Source organism: Orussus abietinus, unplaced genomic scaffold (genome assembly GCF_000612105.2).
Source record: "Orussus abietinus isolate OABI.00-Male unplaced genomic scaffold, Oabi_2.0 scaffold11, whole genome shotgun sequence".
Lineage (NCBI taxonomy): Eukaryota > Metazoa > Arthropoda > Insecta > Hymenoptera > Orussidae > Orussus > Orussus abietinus.
Genome location: NW_019396016.1, coordinates 1627321 through 1650862, shown reverse-complemented (window position 1 = coordinate 1650862; position 23542 = coordinate 1627321). Strand labels below are relative to the sequence as shown.

Here is a 23542-nt window from a genome sequence, read left to right as displayed (position 1 = left end):
GAGCTGAGTCGCACTCGAAGCGCACTTGGGGCAGTGCACTCGGCATTCGGATTCGCAATTACGCGTTCGACGCGCGCGCATTCGAGCGGACGTGCGCTTTGCGTGATGTAATCCGCGTCGACTCGTGCCTCGAGGGTCGTGGATCTACGCACTTTTGCTTGCGACACGTGCCAATATCTTACACGCCGACTTCGATCCATCGGGACGATTCGCTCGTCCGAGCTCTCCGCTCGCGCCTCGAAATTTCCACAGCTCGGCACCTGGAGCGGGCGGACCTAACCTCAAAGTCGGTCGCTAGCCGCTCGATTTTCGCTCGCTTGGAGGGTTATTTTTGCAGTTGCTACCCGCGCTAATCTTAGCTGATATCGCACTGACAACCCGACACGCTCTTCTCTCCGTAAAACGTCGAAACGGTCCCGCGACCGGTAAGTGAATCTTTGCTTTTCAATTAATCTATTAACAACGTTCCGTTGGTAGTTTCCGACACAGAGGTTTACTAATGTGATTGAATGTAATTCGGTAATGACTTTCCAGTGCGAACGTAAGAATGCGCAGCAGTTAATGGGATGCTCCGTTGGACTTCGCGATTATGATACGGAATAAATCAATTTCGGTCAATGTCCAGAAGCAGTTACCGGAGTTAATAAGTTATATCGTCCTTTGATAAGCTTTAAGGTTATATAATTATTTTATGATCGAATTGATATTTAAGTATTGACGCATACTTAATATGTTGTTAGAGCGTGCAGAGCTTATAGATATGTAACGAGAACACATTACGGTGGGGTAAATGTAAACATTGCGCAGCATCCTAATAATAATTATATTGGCATTATTGGTGTATAGATTATATGGTTTAAGGCTTGTCAAAAAGAATAACATAATTCTTGTGCGTTACTAGTGACGTACCTGTAATTGTCAGAATATAACGGATCGTCGCTCTTAAGATTACATGTAGCGGTGCAGAAAGTGAATAGTAATTCGTCACTAATGTCACTGACTTTACGGATTCCAATTGATAACCTTATGCAAGGCAGGGATCAAATGTATTAAATTGGTGTAGTGTCATAAATAATTCAAATGAAATATAAATCACTGACATCTCATGTGACTTAAAGTCTATGAATAATTTGAATCCGTGACTCTGTGAATTTTTTTAGATAAACCAGCATAATTAAATTTCTTATCTGTGTTCTATTTAAATAATTGTTAGAACATATTTGTAAGAGGCCAAAACATGCAACGACCGTTGGGAATGTCATAATGTTACGTAATTCAATGGATCTACATGCAGACGTCAGTAATACCATTTTTTCAGATCTCTGATAGACATTGATAATGGTACAAAAATTTTATTCTATTTGTGAAAGACCGTAAACTCAAGCTCCTTTTGTATATTAATCTTCGTAAGTTATTATCCATTGATGTACTCGGAAAGAATTTACGCTGATAGTATTTTATGAAATTGACGTAATCGATGCAGCGTATGAGCATACCGCAATGTTAACACAGCAATCAAGATGAGAACTATGACCTATTAATTATTTGTTTCAGGTTGTACAAAGACTAACATTATCCATGTAACATAAGAGATGTCAATAAGGTGGCCTTAAAGTGAGATGTCCCGTAGCTTGCCAGATAGAGTGGCGGGGCTCTATTATGCCCATGGCCTGTTTTGTTCTTCGCATCCCATTGCAGTTATTTCGTTAGCAATCTCCATCATCTTACTATGTTGGTCAGTTAAGTAATAAGTTATTTGCATGGAAAATTGACATTAATATGAGCTCGATATAAATATTAAACGTATAGGCATTTTTGTGCTAACGGAATAGTAAATCAATAAATTTTCATAAAATTCATGTCATTTCATGCAAGCATAATGCATATTAAGGTTAGTAGTTATCTTTTATGTTTACAGCTCCCCAATAGTAAATCTACCAATGCCTGGAAATGCTCCGCGAACTGTAATAAATCATACTATTGTGCCTGTAAATGGTTCAGAAGGTCCGGTACTATATGTTCAACAAGTTGTATTACGTGTTGGAGTAGTTCCATGGATGGAAGATTTGGCATTATCAGATGCCTTTAGAGGACCGCTCTATGAAGTCTTTAATCTTTTAGAGATTATTCGAAATTATCAAGATCCAAAGACGTAAGCAAAGCAAAGTTATAGTGACCTTGTCAGTTTGAGAAATATTTCTACAACTGAATCTCTTATTTTCAGATTAAAAACTGTCGATCAAGTTTGCTTGCACGTGGAAGCTGTGAAAAAGAAGAATGCTAAAAAACCTGACGTTTTGCCAGAGTACAATTGCCTTGTGCTCTCACCTGCAAATTTATGGCAGCAAAGTGTTGAAATGTTCAGTAAAGACACTAATCTCATAGGCACAATTTTTTCGTACCAGGTATTTTTACTCTACTAAATAATGCACTTAAAACATTTGTCTAAAGACCAAAAGTTCTTGCTTCATAGCTAATCCATATTCCACAAAGAGAAGAGATTTAGTCAAGACTCTAAGTAAATATTAGCAACAATTTGCAATGCTAACTCATCTTTCTGTATTATTCGTATTATTTAAGAAACATGATTTCACTTCCTAAATTTGTCACAGCGTATAGCGGTGTTTCTGTTCTTAGTTTCTATATTTTAATTTATTCAAATTAGATGTTTACCGAAAGATTTCAATGCCTTAAAATTTCAGAGTCTTCAAAAGGGAAAAATTAGCTTGGCCGAAATGATGTTTGGCATGAATTTAAAGGAAACTGGTGTAAAGCGGTATCCTGTACGTGTTCGTCAACGAATTTTACAGTATGCTGTAACCATATTTTTGAAAGATTATGACCCAAGGTAAGTGCAAAGATGATTACAGAATATAAGGATTTCGAAATATAGAGGATATATTTACTGATGGAAGTATGTTAGCTTATCTGTATTTCATATTCTCAAACTAGTTTTACTTGCAGCTTTATCGAAGGCTTGAAAAAGCGGGTTGTAGCGCATTACCCGCTTCACCAATCTGACGATAAAAGTAATTCAACTATTGCTCCTTCAGACGAGACCCTGCATATATTTTATCCGGGTGAATTCAACTACAGTGATTTCTTTCCGTTAATGATGACGTTTATTGCTTTATTTTTATACGTATACTTTTCGGTACGGAAAATAGAGTTGGTCAAATCAAAATTTGGAATGGCCTTTAGCGCCTGTGTCACAGTACTAGCTTCCTTGTCGATGAGCGTCGGCATGTGCTTTTTCTTTGGTTTGACTCTCAGTTTAAGCGGAAAAGAAGTGTTTCCATATCTAGTGGTTATCGTCGGTTTGGAAAATGTCCTGGTACTGACTAAGAGCGTGGTGAGCACTCCGGCACATCTAGACGTGAAAATACGTGTTGCGCAGGGACTGTCTAAAGAAGGCTGGTCAATTACAAAGAATTTGCTTACTGAAGTCACCATATTGACCATTGGATTGTTCACCTTCGTCCCAGCGATACAGGAGTTCTGCATATTTGCCATCGTCGGACTTTTGAGTGATTTTTTCCTGCAGATGGTTTTCTTCTCGACGGTATTGGGAATTGACATACGGAGAATGGAACTCTCCGGTGAGAGCTCCAAACTGCATCTACCGAATATTCCTCCGTCACGCAAACAACAATTTACTACGACTATCTCCAATAAGAAAGCCAACATATTCAGATCAAAATCTCATCCTAGATTAAACGGTTTATCAACTGGTCCGACTAATGTAGTGGCTCCGAATACTCAAAATATCCCGACACTGGTGAAGATCCCAAAACGATTAAGATTGGTCCATTTTTGGGCTAGGACCAGGATATTTCAACGTGCATTTATGGTTTGGATGGTCGTATGGATTAGTATGATAATATACAGTTCCGGCATAATTGAACATTTTATTCGTCTAAGTGAAACCTTGAAAGCGGAATCTGACATCGAAGGATACACCGCTGATAAGCCACAAACAATTAACGATTACGTGGAATTGAATACTTTGAAACCAGTCCCCACATCTGCGTCTACTCCCACTACAAATCATCTGAACGATGGGGTAATTTATAAAATTTACTCATTAGTTATTACTCATATGATTAATGTAATTATGTATATTAGTGACTTTATATATACAAAATGGTCACTTAGCAAGTCAAACTATTTACGGTTCAACCGCGCATGCTAAGTCGTGCATTAAAATCTAATCAACCTGTGTCGTTACCTTTCCTATTAGTTAATATTTATCGAGTGAATTTTTCAATTTGTTCCAGGGCTTCGACACAAATATTACGGCCGAGTTAATCAAACTGAAACCGGTGGATTTCCCCCCCTGGAATCGTCTGTCTCTCTATCACTGGTCGTCTATCCTCTCCATGTATAATATTTCATTAGCGGGAGAACAAATAACCGTACTTCCCACGATTAAAGTCTCTTGTGGCGTTAGTCCCGCAATCGTCAGACAAATTAGCAATCCAAATGACGTACAACATTTCCAGTGGCAAAGCTTTGCCACTGCCGCCCTTGACCCCTTGGATTTCTCAGGTATGTGAACGTTTACGTAAAATGATATTGCACGGTGACTGTCGGTGCAGTAGCCGGTTCAAGTTACTTGCAAATTCTTGCCACGAAATATTAAATTGGTTTTTGACTTTTCAGACATGGAGATACCGACGCTGTCTGAAAGTCGTGTCTTCAATACGGACGCACCGTTCATACCATCCAGTCCCATGGAAATTTTCCTGGCTGCTGTCCTGTGTCTTATCAGTGTAATCGTTGTCGTCTATACCATGGTCGTCTTGTATCGGTGCATCTGCTCAAGAAATTATGCCGAGTGGCGAGCAAGTTGGTATCAACAAGAAAAGACTCATGATTCGGTTACTCAACTGATAATGGAGGCATTACCATTGGTCCTGGAAGGTCATACTCAAGAAGTCGAGTGCATCGCTACGGACGGTAACACCATAGCCAGTTCCTGTTTAGCAGGTCACGTCAGAATTTGGGACACGATATCCGGAGAGCAAGTTGCCCATATAGACCGCAAACAATTTTTTAACAGCCCTCCTAAAGAATCATTACATAAATCTCCTGATCCGGACGAACTAATGTCAGATTATGAAAGTGGCTCGCCACCTTCCAGAGGTGAAATGGAGGCAACTAATTCCGTAGGATTCTACTCATCTTCCCCAGCGAGCAACAAACCCCGATATTCTCCTGGATCGTGCTCTTATCAACAAGCCAATGGGAGCTTAATTAACAAGCGGCATTCTGCGAGTAATTCGTTTGACTATGACTACCAGATAAATGAATTTACACCTGAGAAACGTAAATTATTACGAAGAAGTCTGGATCACGCCTTCGATCTTCCCAACTTCCGATCAATTATCAATACTAAATTCTCTTCGATAAAGTATTCGCCAACGCATCAAAACTATGAACAGGGCTTTGATTTTGGGGAAAGGTATAAACAGTTGATCGAAGAGCATAAGAGAACAATGGAAGAAATACAGAAGTCTGGCGGGGATGAACAAATCACCACTTGCCCTGGTCAATTGAACAGTAACGATGTCGCGGACAATGTCAAATCGTTGAATAACGATAAGTCAATGCAAACTGGCCATAATATATCGCCGATATGGTCCATGGATTATCAGGAGAATCTCATCGTAGTTGGATGTGCAAATGGAACCATGGAGTTCTGGGAAGGAACGACGGGCAGGTTTAAGGTGAGTTATAGCAATAGAATAAAATTATCCGTTTTTTGTTTCTATTACATTGTAAAAATGGAAAAAAATGTTATCGCAGTGCCTGTTTGACGATGGTTCGGGCCTCGGTGTGACGGCTGTAAAATTCGTGGGTAATCGTGTAGTAGCAGCAAAATTAAACGGGGCTCTGGATTTTTTGCAACTAGAGAGTTACAGTGAAGGTCAGCAGATCGACTGGGGCTTTACGTCGTACAGACGAAGTAAGGAAAAAAAGAGAAGAATCCGTCTTTACGTCACAGATCTCTTTATATACGGTTTTTTCTTCCACAGCGCACGTTCGAACCGGTAGTGCGGGATCACCCATGGACATAAATAATGTCACCCAGCCTGAAGAGGATTTGCGCTGCATGAAAATTGGTACACATCGTGCTCATCAGCAACCAATAACCGTCCTGGACAGTGAAGGTGGAAGGGTATTAACGGGAAGTCAGGATCATACTCTTAAGGTGTACAGGTACGTCAACCAGGTTGCGGTATACTTGTTTATTATAATGAAAGTTATTTCATTTGCATTTTCATTATTTTTTTCTACATAGGTTGGAAGACCAGCTTCAACTGTACACATTACACGGACACTGTGGTCCTATTTCCTGCCTCTTCATCGACAGGGTCAGTCCCATGACATCCGGAAGTGGATCTCAGGATGGGTTATTGTGCGTCTGGGATCTACTCACTGGTACGACCGATTCAAGCATATAACGATGTTACACCCGGATGAATTTAAGATCAAGTACATTTACGATCTTGATTTTTGTCCCGTAGGCGCGTGTATGTACAGCATTCAAGCACACGATGGAGCTGTCGCTGCCATCACGTGCTCGGCGTCATACGTCATTAGCATTGGCATCGATGAGAGGCTGTGTGTTTGGGAACGATTTCAGGGTCACTTACTTCACGCAGTCCCCGCTCACAGGGCCGCTTACAGTCCCCAGTTAATTATGTTGACGCATCATCTTCTCATCACTAGTAACCAGGTACATAAAATCACGAGTGAAGGGAAGAGAATTCAATTCTAGCGATTTGATCTGCAAACATGACCATTCCTAATTTCAGGGGTCTTTGGTAGTCTGGGATGTTAGAACCGGAGAACCGGTTCGAGAGGTGAGACTGAGTCACAAGGACAGTTTTATATTTGTGAAACAAATGGTGCCAGTAAGAGACAGCATCGTATGTGACTTTGGCCGGCAGCTGAGAATAGTTAGATTCCCGTTGGTTTCGGATAAGCTAGATTGAACTTTTTGACTGATGACTTTCAGTGTACATATGCCTAATTCAAGTCAATCGAGAGTAAGTGCGATCTAAAGTAGGATCCACGAAGGAAGACTTTTAAAGATGGACTTTTATCTCCTTAGGTCTTTTTATACTTGATAGACTTGGAATCGCTGGATCTCTTTCATGAGCGTTACGATACAGCGATATCTGCTCTGATCTGATCAAAGTACGATAATCCTTAGAAAATAACGATTTTCATCAACTTCCTTAGATCACCGAATAACGTTTACTGTAGTGGCTTATCGTTACATAGACATTATGTTTTATTTGGCTGCTTTACACAAACACGGTAATTTTGCCGTGCAATGCTTTTTATTGTAAACTGTACTAGGTATTTTGCTATAAGGTTTATATCCTCATATGTGGATAGTTGGAATATGAGCTTTATAGCAAAGTGAACCATAAAGATCTACTATTTTAGGTATATCCTAAACAAAAACTAAAGTGCACTCATCGATCGAACGCGTACCTGGTTCAAATGAAAGCGAATATAAGTGCCTCGTTTGGAATTTAATTTTTGTTACCTCGGTGAATAATGTTAATTGTTAGACCCGGAGACGGGAAAACATGCTAATATCATTTCTTTATTATTTTACTATTATGGCTGTGCAACATACACAATTTCGAGTGTTAATTTTTCCTGCGTGTGTTACACCAACGTTGAAAAAACGTAACACATGCACTCATGTCGAATTCATTTTTAATTTTGTGAATATTTAGATCCACTGCATATTGGTCGATTATGAGTAGCAGCGATTTTATACAGCATTTCATAAACCGGTGCAGCTTTGGATCGCGGTAAAACTCCTCTACATTAGATGGTAATGGCTAAGTTTTTTTTTTACAGTCTATATATTATTCAGAAACTGCTGAAGCATATAAACGGCATATAGAAGTAAAACTATTTTTATCATTGGACTCTAAATGCTTCTTTCGATGAGGCAGAATTCGAATTCACTTCTGATGCCTAACAAGAATGTTGAAACTCTTCTGTGTTAAAAGTGCGAGTTTATTCATGAAATTGAATAGTACTTTGCAGAATTGTCGAATGTCGAGCGAATGATTTGATATCGTATAACGTAACGAGATGTCGAATGAAAAAAAAAAATGTGTATGTGCCATTAGGAAGTTTGACCGTTCCGCATCTTCTTGTTGCGCGATTTCAGAATATGAACCGTGAAGTTTGATTCTCAAGGCGCACGAAGTATTTTCGCCCTAGTCGTAGAGTCGAAAGATGATAGAATAATGTCTTGTTAAACAAAAAAAAAATGAAAGAAAAGATATATATATATATTTTTTCATCTCAATCGCAATTTTATATTTCGTTTAGTCGAGACGGAAACCTTTACACGATTTGAAAATTGATCCCTATTATAATACAGAGAACAGAGCTTAATATACAGAAAGAAGAGTTACTTTATTAATGGTTTTGTACAGAAACCTTAGACGTACCCTAATTATACGAAAAGTGCCTTTATAGTATCATTAACAAGGTCTATTTTCTACGAGTATCAATTATTTACGTGTAACCCAGTAGTTACAACAAATGTACATAAAATAAATGTTTTAATCGCTTAACGCATGCCTCAGAGGCTATAAAACATTGGAGTTTATTAAATTTGCTCTGGCAATCGACTTCTCTATCGGTAAACTATGTTGTACTATAATTTTGAAAAGGGTACTCCACTTTCCAACACATTAAATCATTATTTAATGAACTACGTTTTTGTTGAATTAAAATGTTTGTTGTCGTCGAATGTAATAGATTCTGTTATACTGCTTGAATCAGCTACTAGGTTCCCATACAATCTTATCATATTAAAACGTTGGGTTTAACCGTACAGGTAATTGCAATGTACAATTATGCCTGTCTCTATTATGCTGCGTCGATTTTCCGTTCCGGTAGAAAACTGAACGGAATTCTAACGTCGATATGAAGTCGCGTAGAATTATATATGCTTATTTTCATAACCAAAGTTTACATCGTAACGAGTCGTACTCGATAAGTCGCATTAAATGAGAGCAACGAATAGAGAGACGCTTCTGATAATACCACTGAGTGGTCGACGATCGTCGGAAAGTGCGCCATTTTTATATTTATTTTATTAAATGACACGAACTCTATATGCTACACGCATGTGCCTATTCATAACCATCGGACCCGTCATGTTTAAATAAATTGTCACATCAAATACCGTGAGATGTCTCCTAATTACCATCAAAGGATTTCCCCTTCGTAATTATGAAACTTACAGTTTCGCAATCAATCAGGAAAGTCGCTTAGCTAGATTAGGTTTAAACCATGCCCAGATCTTTCAGTCTTAATCACCCCATGTACGTTCCGTGGTAATCTCGATTACCATTAGTTAAAGGGCCAAAATTAATTGATGCCCGATATTATTTCGTCTTTGATCTTTTAATAGCTCGCGTCCAAGTTTCCCGTCCACGAAGACATGACCCATTTGAGTTTAGCGCATAATCAATAAGTATCGATTGGGTTTCGTGGAAACGTGTGCACGTCGGAAGTACTGCGGGAGAGTAGGTCTCTTAAAAGAGGATCCTGGAGATGGCTTTAAGCCGCTTTAGAAATTCCACGAGATCCGGTTAACGAACATTCCATGAAAAAAGTACATGCCGAGGAAAGATATTGCATTTCCGATCCGCATTATCCCCGAAGCGACCGCTTCGAGATAAGTGGACTCGCTTAAGAGTCTTCGTAAATCCTTCAAATTGTAAAAAGCCAATTTTGCGGCTGATAAGCGTTCAAGTTATTTCACGTATAATCGCTACCTGCTTGAATCTTGATGAGACAATGCATAGTGTGTAGGAAGCTGATGAGTGTTCTCAACAGGTTTTTAATGCTTCGTTTGGAAGATACGTATCTTCGAGTAAACTTTTGCATTAGACAGCGGGAATAATGTTGCATTTTCAAAAAATAAAGGAGAAGTATTTTTTAATCGAAAAATTGTACCCACAACTCGACAGGAAACCTGTGCATTAATTAGATACCCCATAAACCGCTATTGACGTATGGCAGATGTTCGTAAATCTTCAATTGACGTCTATTCATAAATTTGCATACTCCGGATTTACCGCTAGCCCTTATACGGGATTATCTGGTCGAAGACTTTCGCTAGTTGTTAAAAGTCGTGCCAATAATTTATTCACGCTTTCCCCGAAGTTCAAAGTTCAAATGACTCCGTACTTTACTTTTGATCTTATCCGCAAACGTTTGTCAACTTCCAAATCTATGTATCCCCATCAGGGTTTAGAAAGGTAATCGGCCAGCGACGATAAGTTAAGAAATGTCAAATTTAGGAAATGCGTCACCGATTTAGTGAACTTTGTCAGAATTATACCGTATACCGGAAAGTCTGAGCCAATCCGAAATTGTCGAGACACCGTTAACGTTAATACTGAAATACCTACAAATATTATGTACGGACGTGTACTTCATTGAACGATTTGTACAGCAAAGTGCGACGTACGCTATTAAGCATGGCTAGTTAAGATGTATATCCTCATAGAATCGTGCCCTCGACATTGAAGGTCCAAAGGAAGACCGGTTGAATTTGCATAAACAACCGAAGACCCTCAACAAGTGTCTTCGCGAGTTCGACATGCATTCGCTAACTGCAACTGCTGGCATTGTAGGTGCATTGAAGAGCTATTAAGTACGACGGAGGAGGGAGAGGGGCGGACACTTTAAGCAGGGAAACATGGATCAGGAGGTGGAGATGGAGGTGAAGTTATGGGAGGGGAAACTGAAAGTGCAACATGTCATAGGTTTTAAGTCGACAGTGAAATCCCTCAGTCGTCTTGCGGGCCTCGCAAAAAAGCCCTCGTCCCTCGAATGATTGTTGTATTAACCAACTGACGGGATGATCGAAAGAACACGCTGATGGATTTTCAACACCACTGATTTCCACTTTGTATCGGGAATCCTGCGTGCTTTTATACATTCGGAAGAAATAACGCCGAAATCACATTTGGCATTGGAAACCGCGAACAAGGTCCTCCTCTAAAATGTAACTGCAAGAATATACGACCTTTGAAGATTAGATGATAACGGGGAAGAGTGAGCGGACTGACGCCGTGTTAAAAAAAAAAAAATTGTTAATCGGTGATATCGGCGAAGCGTCGCGATGGCACCTCACCAAACGACTGAAAGTACTCTAAGGTAAGCCGAGAGTACGGAGACATTGTTGCGCGTTAACGTTTAGTGATGTTAGAAAAAAAAAAAAGTGCAATGTCGATCGACCCTTTGACTTCGTTATCGGTCAAGTCAAAATTAAGAGTCCGGTAATTGTCCAGATCTGTCGTCGCAGTAACTCGTCCTTGCGGTCGAGTCGTGGCTACGTCCTTCAAGTAAAATTGATTTTTACCGCACAAATTTTAATAGCTGGTTGGGGAGACGTCATTAACCTTGTAGATGTCTAGGAAGTGGCGATGCCAATGAAGAAGAATGACGTTTGTTAGGCGCGATGGAAACAAGTACCGCGTGCGGCTAATTTCAGTGGAAACTAAAGTAGTCGGCATGTACGGAGTCACAATTGAGCTCTTCCCTTCAGTTTTTGTCGGCCTTACACCGGACTTAGGCGATTAGTGTGCACATTGACTTTTTGATTCAACTTCCTGTCGTTATTATAAACTTGGTTTATACCTTGTTTCGACGCTGGCTACCGTAGTTATATAAGTCCCGTGAAGATTACCAAGATTCTCCACTTACAGCCAGGCTGTACGTAGTTCCTCTTAGTCGAACTGCAACGAGGCCGTGGAAGCGTAAAAATTACCAACACCTTATAGCTCGCTTTTAACTTTGCGAGCTGACATCCGCTCGTCTTTGCCGCGAAGGTTCGCGAAGTTTCAAAACCAATTCCTCCCATAGGTAACGACGTTTAATGTTCGCTCAGGTGAAAGGACCTACTATCGCGGCGATGTTCTCAAGTCGGCTCATCGCGTTCTAAACTTTGTTTCGATTTCCTTCGAAACTTTGTCCTTGGTGTCGACTTGGCCGCGAAGCGCTTGAGTTTCATCGTTATGTAACGGCGGGGAGATTGCTGAAATAATTCGATCCAAGTCAGTGAAAGTACATATAACGGACGGAACTCGATGCGCTACATCAAGACCGGTAGGCTTTCCTGGACAACCTTAAAACCATGATTAACATTGGATTTCAAAGTATAGCCCGCGAAATTTCACGGAATCAAACTACCAACGACAATTTTACAAAATTTCAATCTATATATATTTTTTTTTAACAGAGTATAAACGGACACGCAAAAGAATATCGATTTAATGGGGGATTAGTAATTAATCGCGTATCCCGTCAACTGAGTCAGCAATTAATCTTCTCGACTCGTCGATCCCCTGTATGAGATTTGCAACGGTTGACAGTAAAGCTATCAGCTCGAGAGATTAGGATTTATCGTTAATCGTTTCAGGGGTTAATGATTAGTTATTTAAAAATTAGTATGCAAAGACGTCCCTGTTAAATCCATATACTCTAATATGCAGAATTCGATCATTTGCATCGCTTTGCATAATTTTTCATGGAATTTTCATGAAAACGCACGTGAAAAGCGCGATCGATATCGTTTCGTCGTAAAAGTCGTTGTACATCACCTCCTGCCTTAGAATACGCACCCCCACGACGGACGTCAAGAAAGAAGACGCGCGTCACGTCGATCCTGTAATAAAACGACGGCGGCCGTTAAATCTTGCCTTTATCGACATACTTACTCCCCGTAATAGAAGACGGATAACCCAATTGGTATTCGCGATATCCTGTCACTCGCGGTGATCGCCAAAGGCCCATGCCGAAGGAGCAAATGGGATACATGGGATGTCCTTGTCGATCCCGCAACAAGAGTGCAGGACGATCCGTTCCCCGAGGCGTCCTGGTTCGTTCCAAACCTGGCCGACCATTTTCATTCATCTTGCAAGCTCGTTCCCGAGGTAATTCACCCGGTCGACGAAGTCTCGGCGTTAACGGTCCCTAAAGGCAAATAACCCAGATTCTCGCCTCTCGCAACGTAATAGGCACGAGTACGCAACATCGCCGCCATAAGCCGGTTTACCGCGCTAAACCCTATATTTTTCTGGGGCCTCTCCAGCCTCTGCGAGTTCTATCGCTCCAATGTCATCGTACTTTCCCATTGTGGAATTACCGGTAAAAAGTGTGCGGCGCAAAGAGTCCCGTAGTTACGGCATTAGCTTCCTCCGGAGGAAAATGCCGGCGAGTCAGTTTCGCCTCGGTTCTTAAAACACGCGGCGATACGAACTCCACCGGTTCGGCGGCCGGAATAATCTAAGCAATTGACGTAATATTTCAGTAGTGGTGAGAAAATATCCCCTGCGGAGTTGAACGGAAACGCCGAAGCAACCCCGGTCTCAAAGCTGAGACAGGCACTGCCGCAATTCTTCGCAGTTAGTGCAAAGAATATCCTTCTAATAACCTTCGGTTCCAGTTTGGGATTCTCGACGATTCTGATCCCCGAACTTCAGAAGGAAAACCCTGAAATCGAAGTTACCTTGGAACAACTAACATGGATCAGTAAGTCATCCGTTTCTATAACTCGAAACCTAGGCTAAACCTCCGAGAGCAGTCCCGATGCAATTTCCTTGTAAGGCTGTAAAACGACTGGGATAATAATAGCGCCGACGCGGTATCAGTGATTTCGTATTAAATTGACTCGCGGAAAGATAATGTTTAGATTCTGCCTCGACTTGCTGCTTTACCGCGAGGAGGCGACCAAACGACGCGAGTGGAACAATGGCAAATTGCTGATACTTTCCTCCTCAGACGTACGGTCTCTCGGTCACTGAATAACCGACCGTCCCTTTGTTCGTTTCTTCGCAATCGAAGGAAACTAGACACTTAACGAGCCCGTAGTCGGTATTACAAAACGTAAACGGTCAAGTAACCGCAATAAGTACGGAGGTGCGGAGGGTAAGGCGGGGAATCGAGTAATCTTGGTGGCATCTTCCAGGCAGCTTCAACCTCATCCTGGTACCGGTGGGTTGTCTGATAAGCGGACCGATATCTCAATGCTTCGGTCGGAAGAGGACCATGATGATATCGAATCTTCCCTTCGTCATCGCCTGGATAATCTTCCATCGAGCCCAAAGCGCGTCCATGCTCTTCGTGGCCCTGTCGCTTACCGGTCTGAGCGGCGGCCTCCTGGAGGCACCCGTCCTGACCTACGTCGCGGAAGTGACGCAGCCTCACCTGAGAGGGATGCTGTCGGCGACCTCCACCATGTCCGTCATCCTGGGCGTCTTCAGCCAACTTCTGGCCGGAAGCTTGACGACCTGGAGGACCGTGGCTCTGATCAACATCGCCTTCCCCGTCGCGTGCTTCGTCGCCCTTTGCATGGTCCCGGAAAGCCCTCACTGGCTGGCCGGTAACGATTCCTTTATCAAGCGAAACCTTTTATCTCGGTAGGACCAATCGAGTGGAGTGCTCCCGATCGAGTCTCGCTTCGTTAGAGACGCGTTATTTTCCACTTTTACCCGGAATATCCCCCTCGAGCCTGCGGGTAAAAGCATCGCATCAAAGGAAAAAGCTTTGTTTAATTTTCCCAGCGAAGAACCGACTGAAAGAATCGGAAGAGGCTCTTTGCTGGCTCCGAGGATGGGTTACGCCGCACCACGTTCGCAACGAATTCTGCCAGCTGTGCGAAGTGGCGCGTAAACCAGCGGAAAAGAACACGGAAACGACCTCCCGCTCCGAAAAGGTTTGGAAACCGTACACGAAGAAGACGTTCTACAAGCCCTTCGCCCTGGTGTCGTTGGCCTTCTTCATCGGCGCCTTCGGTGGTATCACCAGCTTGCAGACCTTCGCCGTCGTTATCTTCGCCAGATTGAACGCTCCCATCGATAAATACACGGCCACGGTGTTTTTGGGGATTGCCGAGCTGGTCGGCACCGCTTTCTGCGTCGTGGCCATTCATTTCACGGGAAAGAGAAAGCTGTCTTTTCTGTCCTCCGGTGGGACAGGAATCAGCTTCGGCTGTGCCGCGATCTACAGCTACATGGTGGATCATCGGAGCATCTTGGGGGACGATTACACGTGGATTCCGACCACGTTCCTGATAACTGCCGCCTTCATGTCGCACCTGTGCATCAGGCTGCTTCCTTGGGTCCTCATCGGAGAGGTTTTCCCGGGAGAGGTTCGTCCTCGTACCTTTGAATTCGTTATCGATTCGATGCTCATTGGGTCGTAATGAATTTTACCCGTTTACCGATAAAAATGTCGATATTTGTTTCAGGTTCGAAGCGGTGCCTCGGGAGCTGCCGGTTCCATCGGATACATCTTCAACTTCATCGTCAACAAAGCCTTTTTTTACATGCTGAACGGGATCGCTCTGGCCGGCACTTTCTGGTTTTATTCCATGGTTAACATCATCGGTGCCATCGTGTTGTTTTTTGTCTTACCGGAAACCGAGGGCAGGACTCTTAGGGAAATCGAAGAACATTACGCGGGAATTCACAACCTGAAGGACAGACCAAAGAAAGAAGAATTTCCTTTTAAGGAAAAGTGGGCCGCCAGGAATGTGGCAATAGTTAACGATGACGTAGAGAGCAGGCTCTGAGGGGTTTACAATTCGTCCGGAAAATATAAAAATTTGGACCCTATACTTTCTCGTTTTGAACTTTCAACGGGAAGTGGTGACCCCAGCGATTATCTCGCACGATTCCGCATGAAAAAAATGTTTTATATGCGGAAATCGAAGTGCAAAAATTGACTCGTGACAATAAATTGCGGCGTTTTTACTTTGGGGATAAGCAATTTATTTATTGGTTACACGATTTAATTGAGAAATTATTTAACGGCCACAGTACATGGTTACCTATACCTGCATTTACAACACGTTGAAAATCCGAATTAATACATAAGAAAATTTTGGAGCGCTACTTATTCGATCAAGGGACTCACAAAGGACGAACGAGATCAAACGAAATTTTTGACAAGGTAATTTTACAATTATTCCTTCACAGCCAAATTTACACCGGAGGTAGAACAAACAGCTTTTTTCTGGCCTGGCTTTGGAGTCGTTCTTCCAGGTACTACTCCATTTCCAAAGGGCTTAAAATAACGCGCCACCACGTCGATAAATTTAACGTGCTTCAGGATACCCAAAACTCGAAGTATTTTATTTGGGACTCCCGGCAGGTTCAGAGTTTCTCCGGGCACGTTGCGACTTTTTCTTCGGGAGGTTTGTTTTGGAATAGCCATCACAGATTTGCATTTTGCGGTTTTAGGTTGGTTGGGACAGGACCTAACACTAGCGGGACTAAAAATGAAAGAAAAGCGTTGAAGAAGACGACGAGAGGAAAGTGGTAGAAGACGCGTGGCGGGATGGAAATAAGACCAAAACTTGCCGAAATTTTGAACGCTGTATTTTGGCCTTCAACAGACGTGGCTTAACGAGCAGTCGATCTTGCGTTATTTCGAAGCGAATCGGTTCTTTTTGGACGTACTTCGGCACGTAATACTTCAAGGCGCTTTGCGTCATCTTGTACCGTCGAGCTTAAATCGCGGAAGAGCGTAAAATCATTTTTTTTCTCGGGAGCACATCCGCCGGAGACTTTTGATTTCGCCGAAAGTCGTGGAGAACCATAGGAACCATAAAACAGAGGGTAATATGGAATGCCTGCGGTCCGCGTTTCGCAGCTATCCGCGAATCGCCGTCGTCTAGCGGCGGCGAGTCGAACCGTTCCATACTTATCATGGACACGGTAACCAGCTCCTAATCCAATCCTCTCTCTCTCTCGAAACCGCGTAATACCTCTGGCGATAACCAGATGGAGTTACTCGAACGTTTCTTGTGGTCGGCGTCCCGTGTAGGCGAACCGTATAACCGGTAAGTCGTAAACCACGAATCATAAATCCGACCGCATCAGCGCGGCGGATCAACCGTTCCCCAGGGATAGATAATTTCGAGTCCCGACCACGCTAGACTGGCGGCCCAAATAACCAAATTCGAGTCCCTCTACTTGAGGACTTTCCCGCGCAGTCGCCTATCAGGAAGCTCGGTAGAGTTCCGCGCCAAATATACAGGTCCATCCGTCGTATATCGAGTCAACCTATACATCCGACTTCGCTCCAGCGCCGAGTCTCGCAAAGTACTCCCGAAGATTCGAATTTCTTTCCCGAGGGTCGATCCGATTTCGGCGAGCGTCGCAATCAAAGACCCTCGCGCGCGAGCTACCCCGTCGGGCGTTCTAAAAATATCGGGCGTCCCTCGAAAATGAATCGATAAATCCCGCGGTCTCTCTCGCCACGCGGCACGCCGGCCATTGCTCGCACCCTCTCCTCGGCGTGACGTCCATCCTCGCGGGTCGAACGCTTGGCCAAAAACGGAGCCGTTCGCCCCCTCGGCGGGCGCTCGCGGAATCGCGAGCCAATAATCAACAAGTGCGTCCTCGGGCGGCGGCGGGCGACGGCGGGCGACGGCGGGCGACGGCGGGCGGCCGAGGGCGAAACTTTTCCCGATATATTGACGGGAGTCCGGCGCCTCGGACGCAGGCGCGCTCGAGGCCTTCGGCCGCGAATGGTCGATATTCCTCCGTGGAGGAGGGTGGTCGCGGCGATGGCGCGCGCGCCGCGCGCTCCCTGGCCCGCTCTCGAGGCCAGTCCCCACAGCGGCCGTCCTATTCGCCGGGTTCGTGAGGTGCGCGCGGGGCGCCAGCTTCCAGCCAGTGTGCGAGCCAGGTCCCGAGTGGAAGCGCGAGGAGCCCGCAGATCCGCCGCCCGAGGCCACCACCCCGTGTCTTCTTCGCAGCCCTTCCGCGCTGGAGGTACCGCGAGCCGACCGGGCGTATCTACCGGAATCCCCTGTTCCGGCCGGCCAGGAAGCCGAGCGGGCTCGAGAAGCGAAACGAGGTCGCGCGAGGCCCGAGACGCGGCCTATCGCGTCGCGATAAGCGTTTTCCGGGCCGCGATAGGCCGAGGCGCCCCATGGGGCTCGGGGACGCCTCGCTCGCGACAAGTGGCAAGTGGCAGCGGGTCGCGACTCGACCCTCCGAACGGCGAAGCCACGAGGAGACGTCCCCGTCCGCTCGAATCCGGTCGATCGATACCCTCCCCGAGGGGAGCTTTAATCCTTACGACGGCCTTTCGACCTTCCCGGTCCCTTCCGGGACGCCGCTCTCCTCGCACCGAGGAGACGCACCGTTCCTGTGACCCAGTTACCGATTTCGATCCGACTCTTTCCTCCCGATCCCGGCGACCGTTCCGCTCCCCCCGGACGAGACACGTGTCGCGGACGGCGAGGTCTAATCGATTACCGACGAGTCGAACGAATCCTTCCAGGTTGATCTCCTTGGCACCGAATCTCCACGGCTCGATTCCCCTCGAATCCCACTTTGGTTTTATGCGAAACCCTTGCCAAAAACGTCCACCGCTGCCGCTAAAGTCGATACAGACGACGAGAGGACCGCGCGACGAAATGGGTCAAGTGTTATTCTTTGAGGGTGAAACGCTGGGTCGAACTAAGTTTGGGACTGTCCATTGACCGAGGGAGGGCTCGAAGTCCCGGATGGTTGTGGTCGAAATCCCGTCTGGATGGGGATTATCGGGAAAGGGATGACGCGCGTCGAATTATTTTCCCCTGGAACGGAGCTTCGATTTACGACTCCGGGGGTGGGACCGAATATAAGGTAGACTTCCTTCTTGGAACCACTCAACCTCTTCGACCGGGTCGCCTTCCGTTATGAATGTTGACCGCGTTTTGACGTACCTACGCGAGCACCGTTCGCGAGGCAGTGCATCGATAGTGGATTTACTCAAGTGTCGGCGTTGCAATCGTCGACTGGGTCGATGCAACAATCGGCGAGCCGCGCGTGTGGATGTGCGCGCTATCGGCAACGAAGGAGCGGATATACGGCAGGGAAGGAACGAGGGGAACGCCACGTCGCGACGCGTCGGGCGGCGGTTTTTTAGTTCACGATGTGGCGGTCTTCCGCATGCTCGGGAATAAGGAACTCAGTAATTTCGATTAGAATTCACCCTCGACCGTCCGAATGTCGGGAAATGCCCCTAACGCGTCCTCGGTGAAGGATACGGTGTTCGAGCTGCGCCCCAGGATGGCTCGTATGGTTTCCATCGTTGAAATCACCTCGCCGAACTATTCGGTATCGGCGGATCCTCCTCGAGGGTCGCTTTGACTCGCTAAAAAAAAATAAGACCCGAAGTGCCCAAACTCGAGACGCTTCCTCCGAGCGGAAGACGGAGTCCTGTGTGTCGTGGAAATTCGATTTTTGCTATTTCGTCGGCGTGAAAGGTTACATGGAAGGGTCATTCTCTCTATATATATAAACGTCAAAATATAAAACTTTTCGACAAATTGGGTGCACCGAATAATTTTAAACTTTAAAAAACACGAAAAATCATTTTCCGAAAAAAATGTTCTTTTTTGGTTTTTTACGGGATAAATACATTTTTTCCGAAAAATTAAATTTCAACAGTTTCAAGACCTTCGGTGGGATCTTCGTAATTGCGTGTTAATGTTTCAAATTATTCGGTGCACCCAGTTTGGAGAAAAAATTTTTTATGTTTTGACTTTTTGGTATACATGACACTTTCGTAACGCCTTAATTTCCTCGACTCGTTCGCTGGCACCTAACTCTTTTCAAGGTTGGAAGTGAATCAAATGTGAACCGAATGCCACGTTCGATGTGGAAATTTACGGAGAGCGAGGTGCCAGTCGAAACCCAAGGAATATCGATATTCCCGATATCTGACTCGGATAATTCCCATGTAATCTGGTAGCACTCGCGAAAATCGTCCGAAATCGTTGACGAATCGTTATTGTCCGGAACCCATTCCTCCGAGTTCGTATTCCGTAGATGCGAGCTTCGAAGGTCCAACTTCCTCCAAAAATCGAAGGTGCCCTGAGAAAAAAAAATCGGTTGATTAAAAAAAAAAGTATGCATTGCTACGACAAAATCCTGTGACCAAATGTGTTCAATGAAATGTCAGGAAGAGCAAAGAAAATCCGTTTAAATCAACGATATAATTTTTCTCCTCAACGAAATAATTGTTTCTTGCAATTATATATGATTCAGGGAACAATATATATTTGTTTCGGTCAACTAATATTTTTTTTCTCAGTGCGGAAACGATTCTAGACGAAACGATCAATTTTTCCCTTTTCCTTTCCGCAGATGGCCGGCCAGGACCCGAAATGGCAGAAAGATGCGGCGGACCAAAACTTCGACTACATGTTCAAACTGCTGATAATCGGCAACTCTTCCGTGGGTAAAACGTCGTTCCTGTTCCGATATGCGGACGATTCCTTCACGTCGGCCTTCGTGTCGACCGTGGGGATCGACTTCAAGGTGAAAACCGTCTTCAGACACGACAAGAGGGTCAAGCTACAGATTTGGGTCAGTAGTCGGTAATTAATCATGGCGAGGTTCGCTTAGCGCTAGCCCAACGGATCGAACCCCCTCGGGGAATCGAGTCGATGACGTTCGATGAGGACGAATTAACCGATTCTACGCGATGGAATTGCAGGACACGGCGGGCCAGGAGAGATACAGAACGATCACGACGGCCTATTACAGAGGCGCTATGGGGTTCATCCTGATGTACGACATCACCAACACGGAGTCCTTCAACGCGGTCCAAGACTGGGTCACGCAAATTAAAACCTACTCGTGGGACAACGCTCAAGTGATCCTGGTGGGCAACAAGTGCGACATGGAGGACGAGAGAGTGATCAGTGTCGAGAGGGGCAAGGAATTGGCCGCCCAACTGGGGGTGCAGTTCTTTGAGACCTCTGCCAAGGAGAACATCAACGTGAAGGTCTCCTGTCTACCTTATACCTCGAATCGCTTTATCGAAACATCCATACCTTTCAATTTGGCCTTAGCTTTATCTGCGCTTATGGATCATAAAGTTAAACGGAGATCGTAGAAAGTTCTGCCAATCGGGTGCGACCGGTAGCTCTCGGTCTGACGATGCGATACGTGCGGTTACGTTGGATCATCTTTTTACAGGCGGTGTTCGAACAATTGGTGGACATAATATGCGACAAGATGAGCGAATCGCTGGACAGTGACCCGACATTAATGGCCGGCGGGGCAGGCCAAGCCAAGGGCCAACGATTGACCGACCAACCAGCCAACCCGACGACCACCAACTGCAACTGCTAAGGGAGCATAAAGCGCACCGAGTTTCGATGCTGGGTAGCTAGTCCACCTTCTTCGTCGTTCCTTTGTTCTTTATTCGTTTATTTGGTTCCATTTGAGAGGCGTTGGTCGCGGCCATTACGTGCCGCGGTGTGTTCGAGTTTGGCAATCAATCGGGTCGAACCAGGCGGCGTTCGTTTCGGTTCAAGCGCTCGAGGGGAATCCTCGCAGAGGCGCGCTTCCTCTAGTAACAAAATGGCCGGTTCTCAGGCCCGAACTAGCAACGATCGCGGAGTCGCGCCACGCTTAAATTCGTACGACTTTCCTCTGCCTCTTCTGCCTTTTGAGGGTCTTGTCGGCTGTCTTCGCTGTGGTCGTTTCGTGTTTCCGTAGTCGCGTGGTTCGAAGTGGCCGTTCGGGAAAAATGAAGCGAATCGCGCGATAATCCATGGGCAATCCTGGGTGGTCGCGATAGATCGTGGGCATGTTTATCTTCAAACAAAAATTAAGAGCTATCTATCGAGGAAACGATAGTGCCCTGGCGAAATAGACATTGATGGGGTGCAATTATCGCGGGATTTTCACCGACTCGCGTAAGACCGTTTCGCCGAGGGAAAAGTGCTAACAGGGATCGTGGTTTCCAGTCTAAGTATTGCGGATGGTCGAAACAAGCCATTCGGCGTGACCGTAAGAGTCACCCCTTCTGCGTACTTTTTACTCGTTCTTGAATCACGACCACATACTCTCCATTTGCAAGATTCCTCGTATGACACGCGAGACGTGTACGTCACTCGAATTTAGGCATGGCGGTAGATCAGAGGTTCGAGGTGAACTAAAATCGATGACGTCGATAAGCACAACCACATCCGCATTGGAAGCTCTTTAAGCTTGCACACCCAAGTATGGTCATCGTAACGTTAACGGGCTGTTCGCTTCCGAAACGATATCGCGGATAATTTAGCATGGTCTTTCGTCGACCTCTCGTTGCAGGAGTCGACATCGTTACCTACCTTGTGCCTATCGTTTGCATCTACGTAATGAAAATCCGATGCGGTAGACCCTTCCGACCCGACCCGTATTACGGTGGATACTTTACGTAGAGTTCGAATTATATTTAAGTCACGTCAAATGCGACAGACCGGTCGACTTGGTTCACCGATAAACGTGCCGTTTCGTCACCGACGTGTATCGCGGTTACGCCAAATTTATTACGTTGTACATATTACGTTCCATTGGAGTTCTCGAAACCGTATACGGTTACGATTTGGCATCTCGAAGAAATTATTTGAGCAGCGGTACGAACCGATGGAGCGAATTGGAGCGTCCATGTCGAGTACTCGCTATCGGCGATATCGTTTCAGCTGCTGCGACACGACCATCTAGGCAAGCTGCCCTCTGTACATAAAGAAACAAAAATATATACTATTGACTCTGTAATGAAGTGTAATGTACGTACGCGTTACTCATCCGTGTGAACCGAAGGGACCTATTCTGCTCGTGGAATAGCGACCGATCGCAAACGGCCCGCTCCACCGTTACGTTCGGGAGCGACTTGTTAAATAGGAGGTTTTTCCAACGATTGGCGAACGACGAGAAGAAATTATCGTAGCTGAGACGTTTTCCTTTCCGTTTCTTCTTCTGTCTTCTTCTCAGCCTTTCTTGCTCCGATACCGTTGTCTACTTTTGTTTCCGGCGTTCCATCGGAACGCGTGTATGTACAATTATGAACCATTCTAACGACGTGTCACGGGTACACCATACTATACGACATATAAATAAATGAACATATATATGTATATGTATATATATATATCTGCGATATATATAAAGAGAGGCTTAGTGGGGGAGAAAAAAGACGCGACAATTAATCGAACGAATATTAGTGGTCACCGGTGGACGGGCACTTGTATGTATGTACTGTACCGTATGTAACTATTACGCCTAATAATATTAATAATAACTATTACTGACGATAATAATACGATTACAGAGAATACGATAAATCTTACCACGTACCACAGATTATTTGGCGAGTGTTACGTTGACCGTTTATAACAGGTAGTGTTAATGTAGCGGTTACTGGAGTTAATGTTTTCAGCGACGTCTATGCATATATGTGTATACAGCCGCAAGAGGCAGAGCTATTAACAAAATGGACATGTATAAAAATGTAGTGGATGGCATAACGAGCGTATGCGAGGTATTAAGTGGAGTAAAGCTCTAATTTACAACATGTCTATCGATCATTATATCATCGTGGTTCCGATCCGATTTCAACTTTTGGCAACCGACGAATATTGCTCGTGCCAGCTCGATCGTTTTGAATCCGTCTCTTCGTTCCGGTTTCCGCGCTATATCCG

At 44.8% G+C, this 23542-nt stretch overlaps 3 protein-coding genes across 9 annotated transcripts; all 3 read left to right on the top strand.

The window, feature by feature from the left end:
• The first annotated feature begins 47 nt into the window (after positions 1–47).
• Positions 48–9237, top strand: LOC105704023 (sterol regulatory element-binding protein cleavage-activating protein). 2 transcript variants are annotated; one of them, XM_012432857.2, is made up of 13 exons: positions 48–425; positions 1555–1735; positions 1919–2152; positions 2225–2405; positions 2703–2848; positions 2965–4063; positions 4278–4548; positions 4663–5729; positions 5809–5968; positions 6039–6222; positions 6305–6444; positions 6531–6742; positions 6822–7001. In XM_012432857.2, the coding sequence occupies exons 2-13, from the start codon at positions 1620–1622 to the stop codon at positions 6999–7001; spliced, it is 3990 nt and encodes a 1329-aa protein (XP_012288280.1). In that variant the 5' UTR covers positions 48–425; positions 1555–1619. The 2 variants fall into 2 exon arrangements, with proteins under 2 accessions (XP_012288280.1, XP_012288281.1); XM_012432858.1 differs by lacking the exon at positions 48–425 and having other exon boundaries at positions 1620–1735; positions 6822–9237.
• A 1618-nt stretch (positions 9238–10855) lies between these two features.
• LOC105704190 (facilitated trehalose transporter Tret1) lies at positions 10856–15818 on the top strand. Of its 2 annotated transcripts, none has more exons than XM_012433214.1 (5): positions 10856–11220; positions 13379–13596; positions 14033–14446; positions 14628–15214; positions 15314–15818. In XM_012433214.1, the coding sequence occupies exons 1-5, from the start codon at positions 11186–11188 to the stop codon at positions 15635–15637; spliced, it is 1578 nt and encodes a 525-aa protein (XP_012288637.1). In that variant the 5' UTR covers positions 10856–11185; the 3' UTR covers positions 15638–15818. The 2 variants fall into 2 exon arrangements, with proteins under 2 accessions (XP_012288637.1, XP_012288636.1); XM_012433213.1 differs by having other exon boundaries at positions 13376–13596.
• Positions 15819–17732: 1914 nt separating this feature from the next.
• Positions 17733–23415, top strand: LOC105704191 (ras-related protein Rab-3). Of its 5 annotated transcripts, none has more exons than XM_012433217.2 (4): positions 17733–17846; positions 20214–20435; positions 20566–20856; positions 21051–23415. In XM_012433217.2, exons 2-4 carry the CDS (start codon positions 20214–20216, stop codon positions 21204–21206), a joined length of 669 nt encoding a protein of 222 aa, XP_012288640.1. In that variant the 5' UTR covers positions 17733–17846; the 3' UTR covers positions 21207–23415. The 5 variants fall into 5 exon arrangements, with proteins under 5 accessions (XP_012288640.1, XP_012288638.1, XP_012288641.1 ...); XM_012433215.1 differs by lacking the exon at positions 17733–17846 and adding an exon at positions 18991–19181; XM_012433218.1 differs by lacking the exon at positions 17733–17846 and adding an exon at positions 19009–19035.
• The last annotated feature ends 127 nt before the right edge of the window (positions 23416–23542 follow it).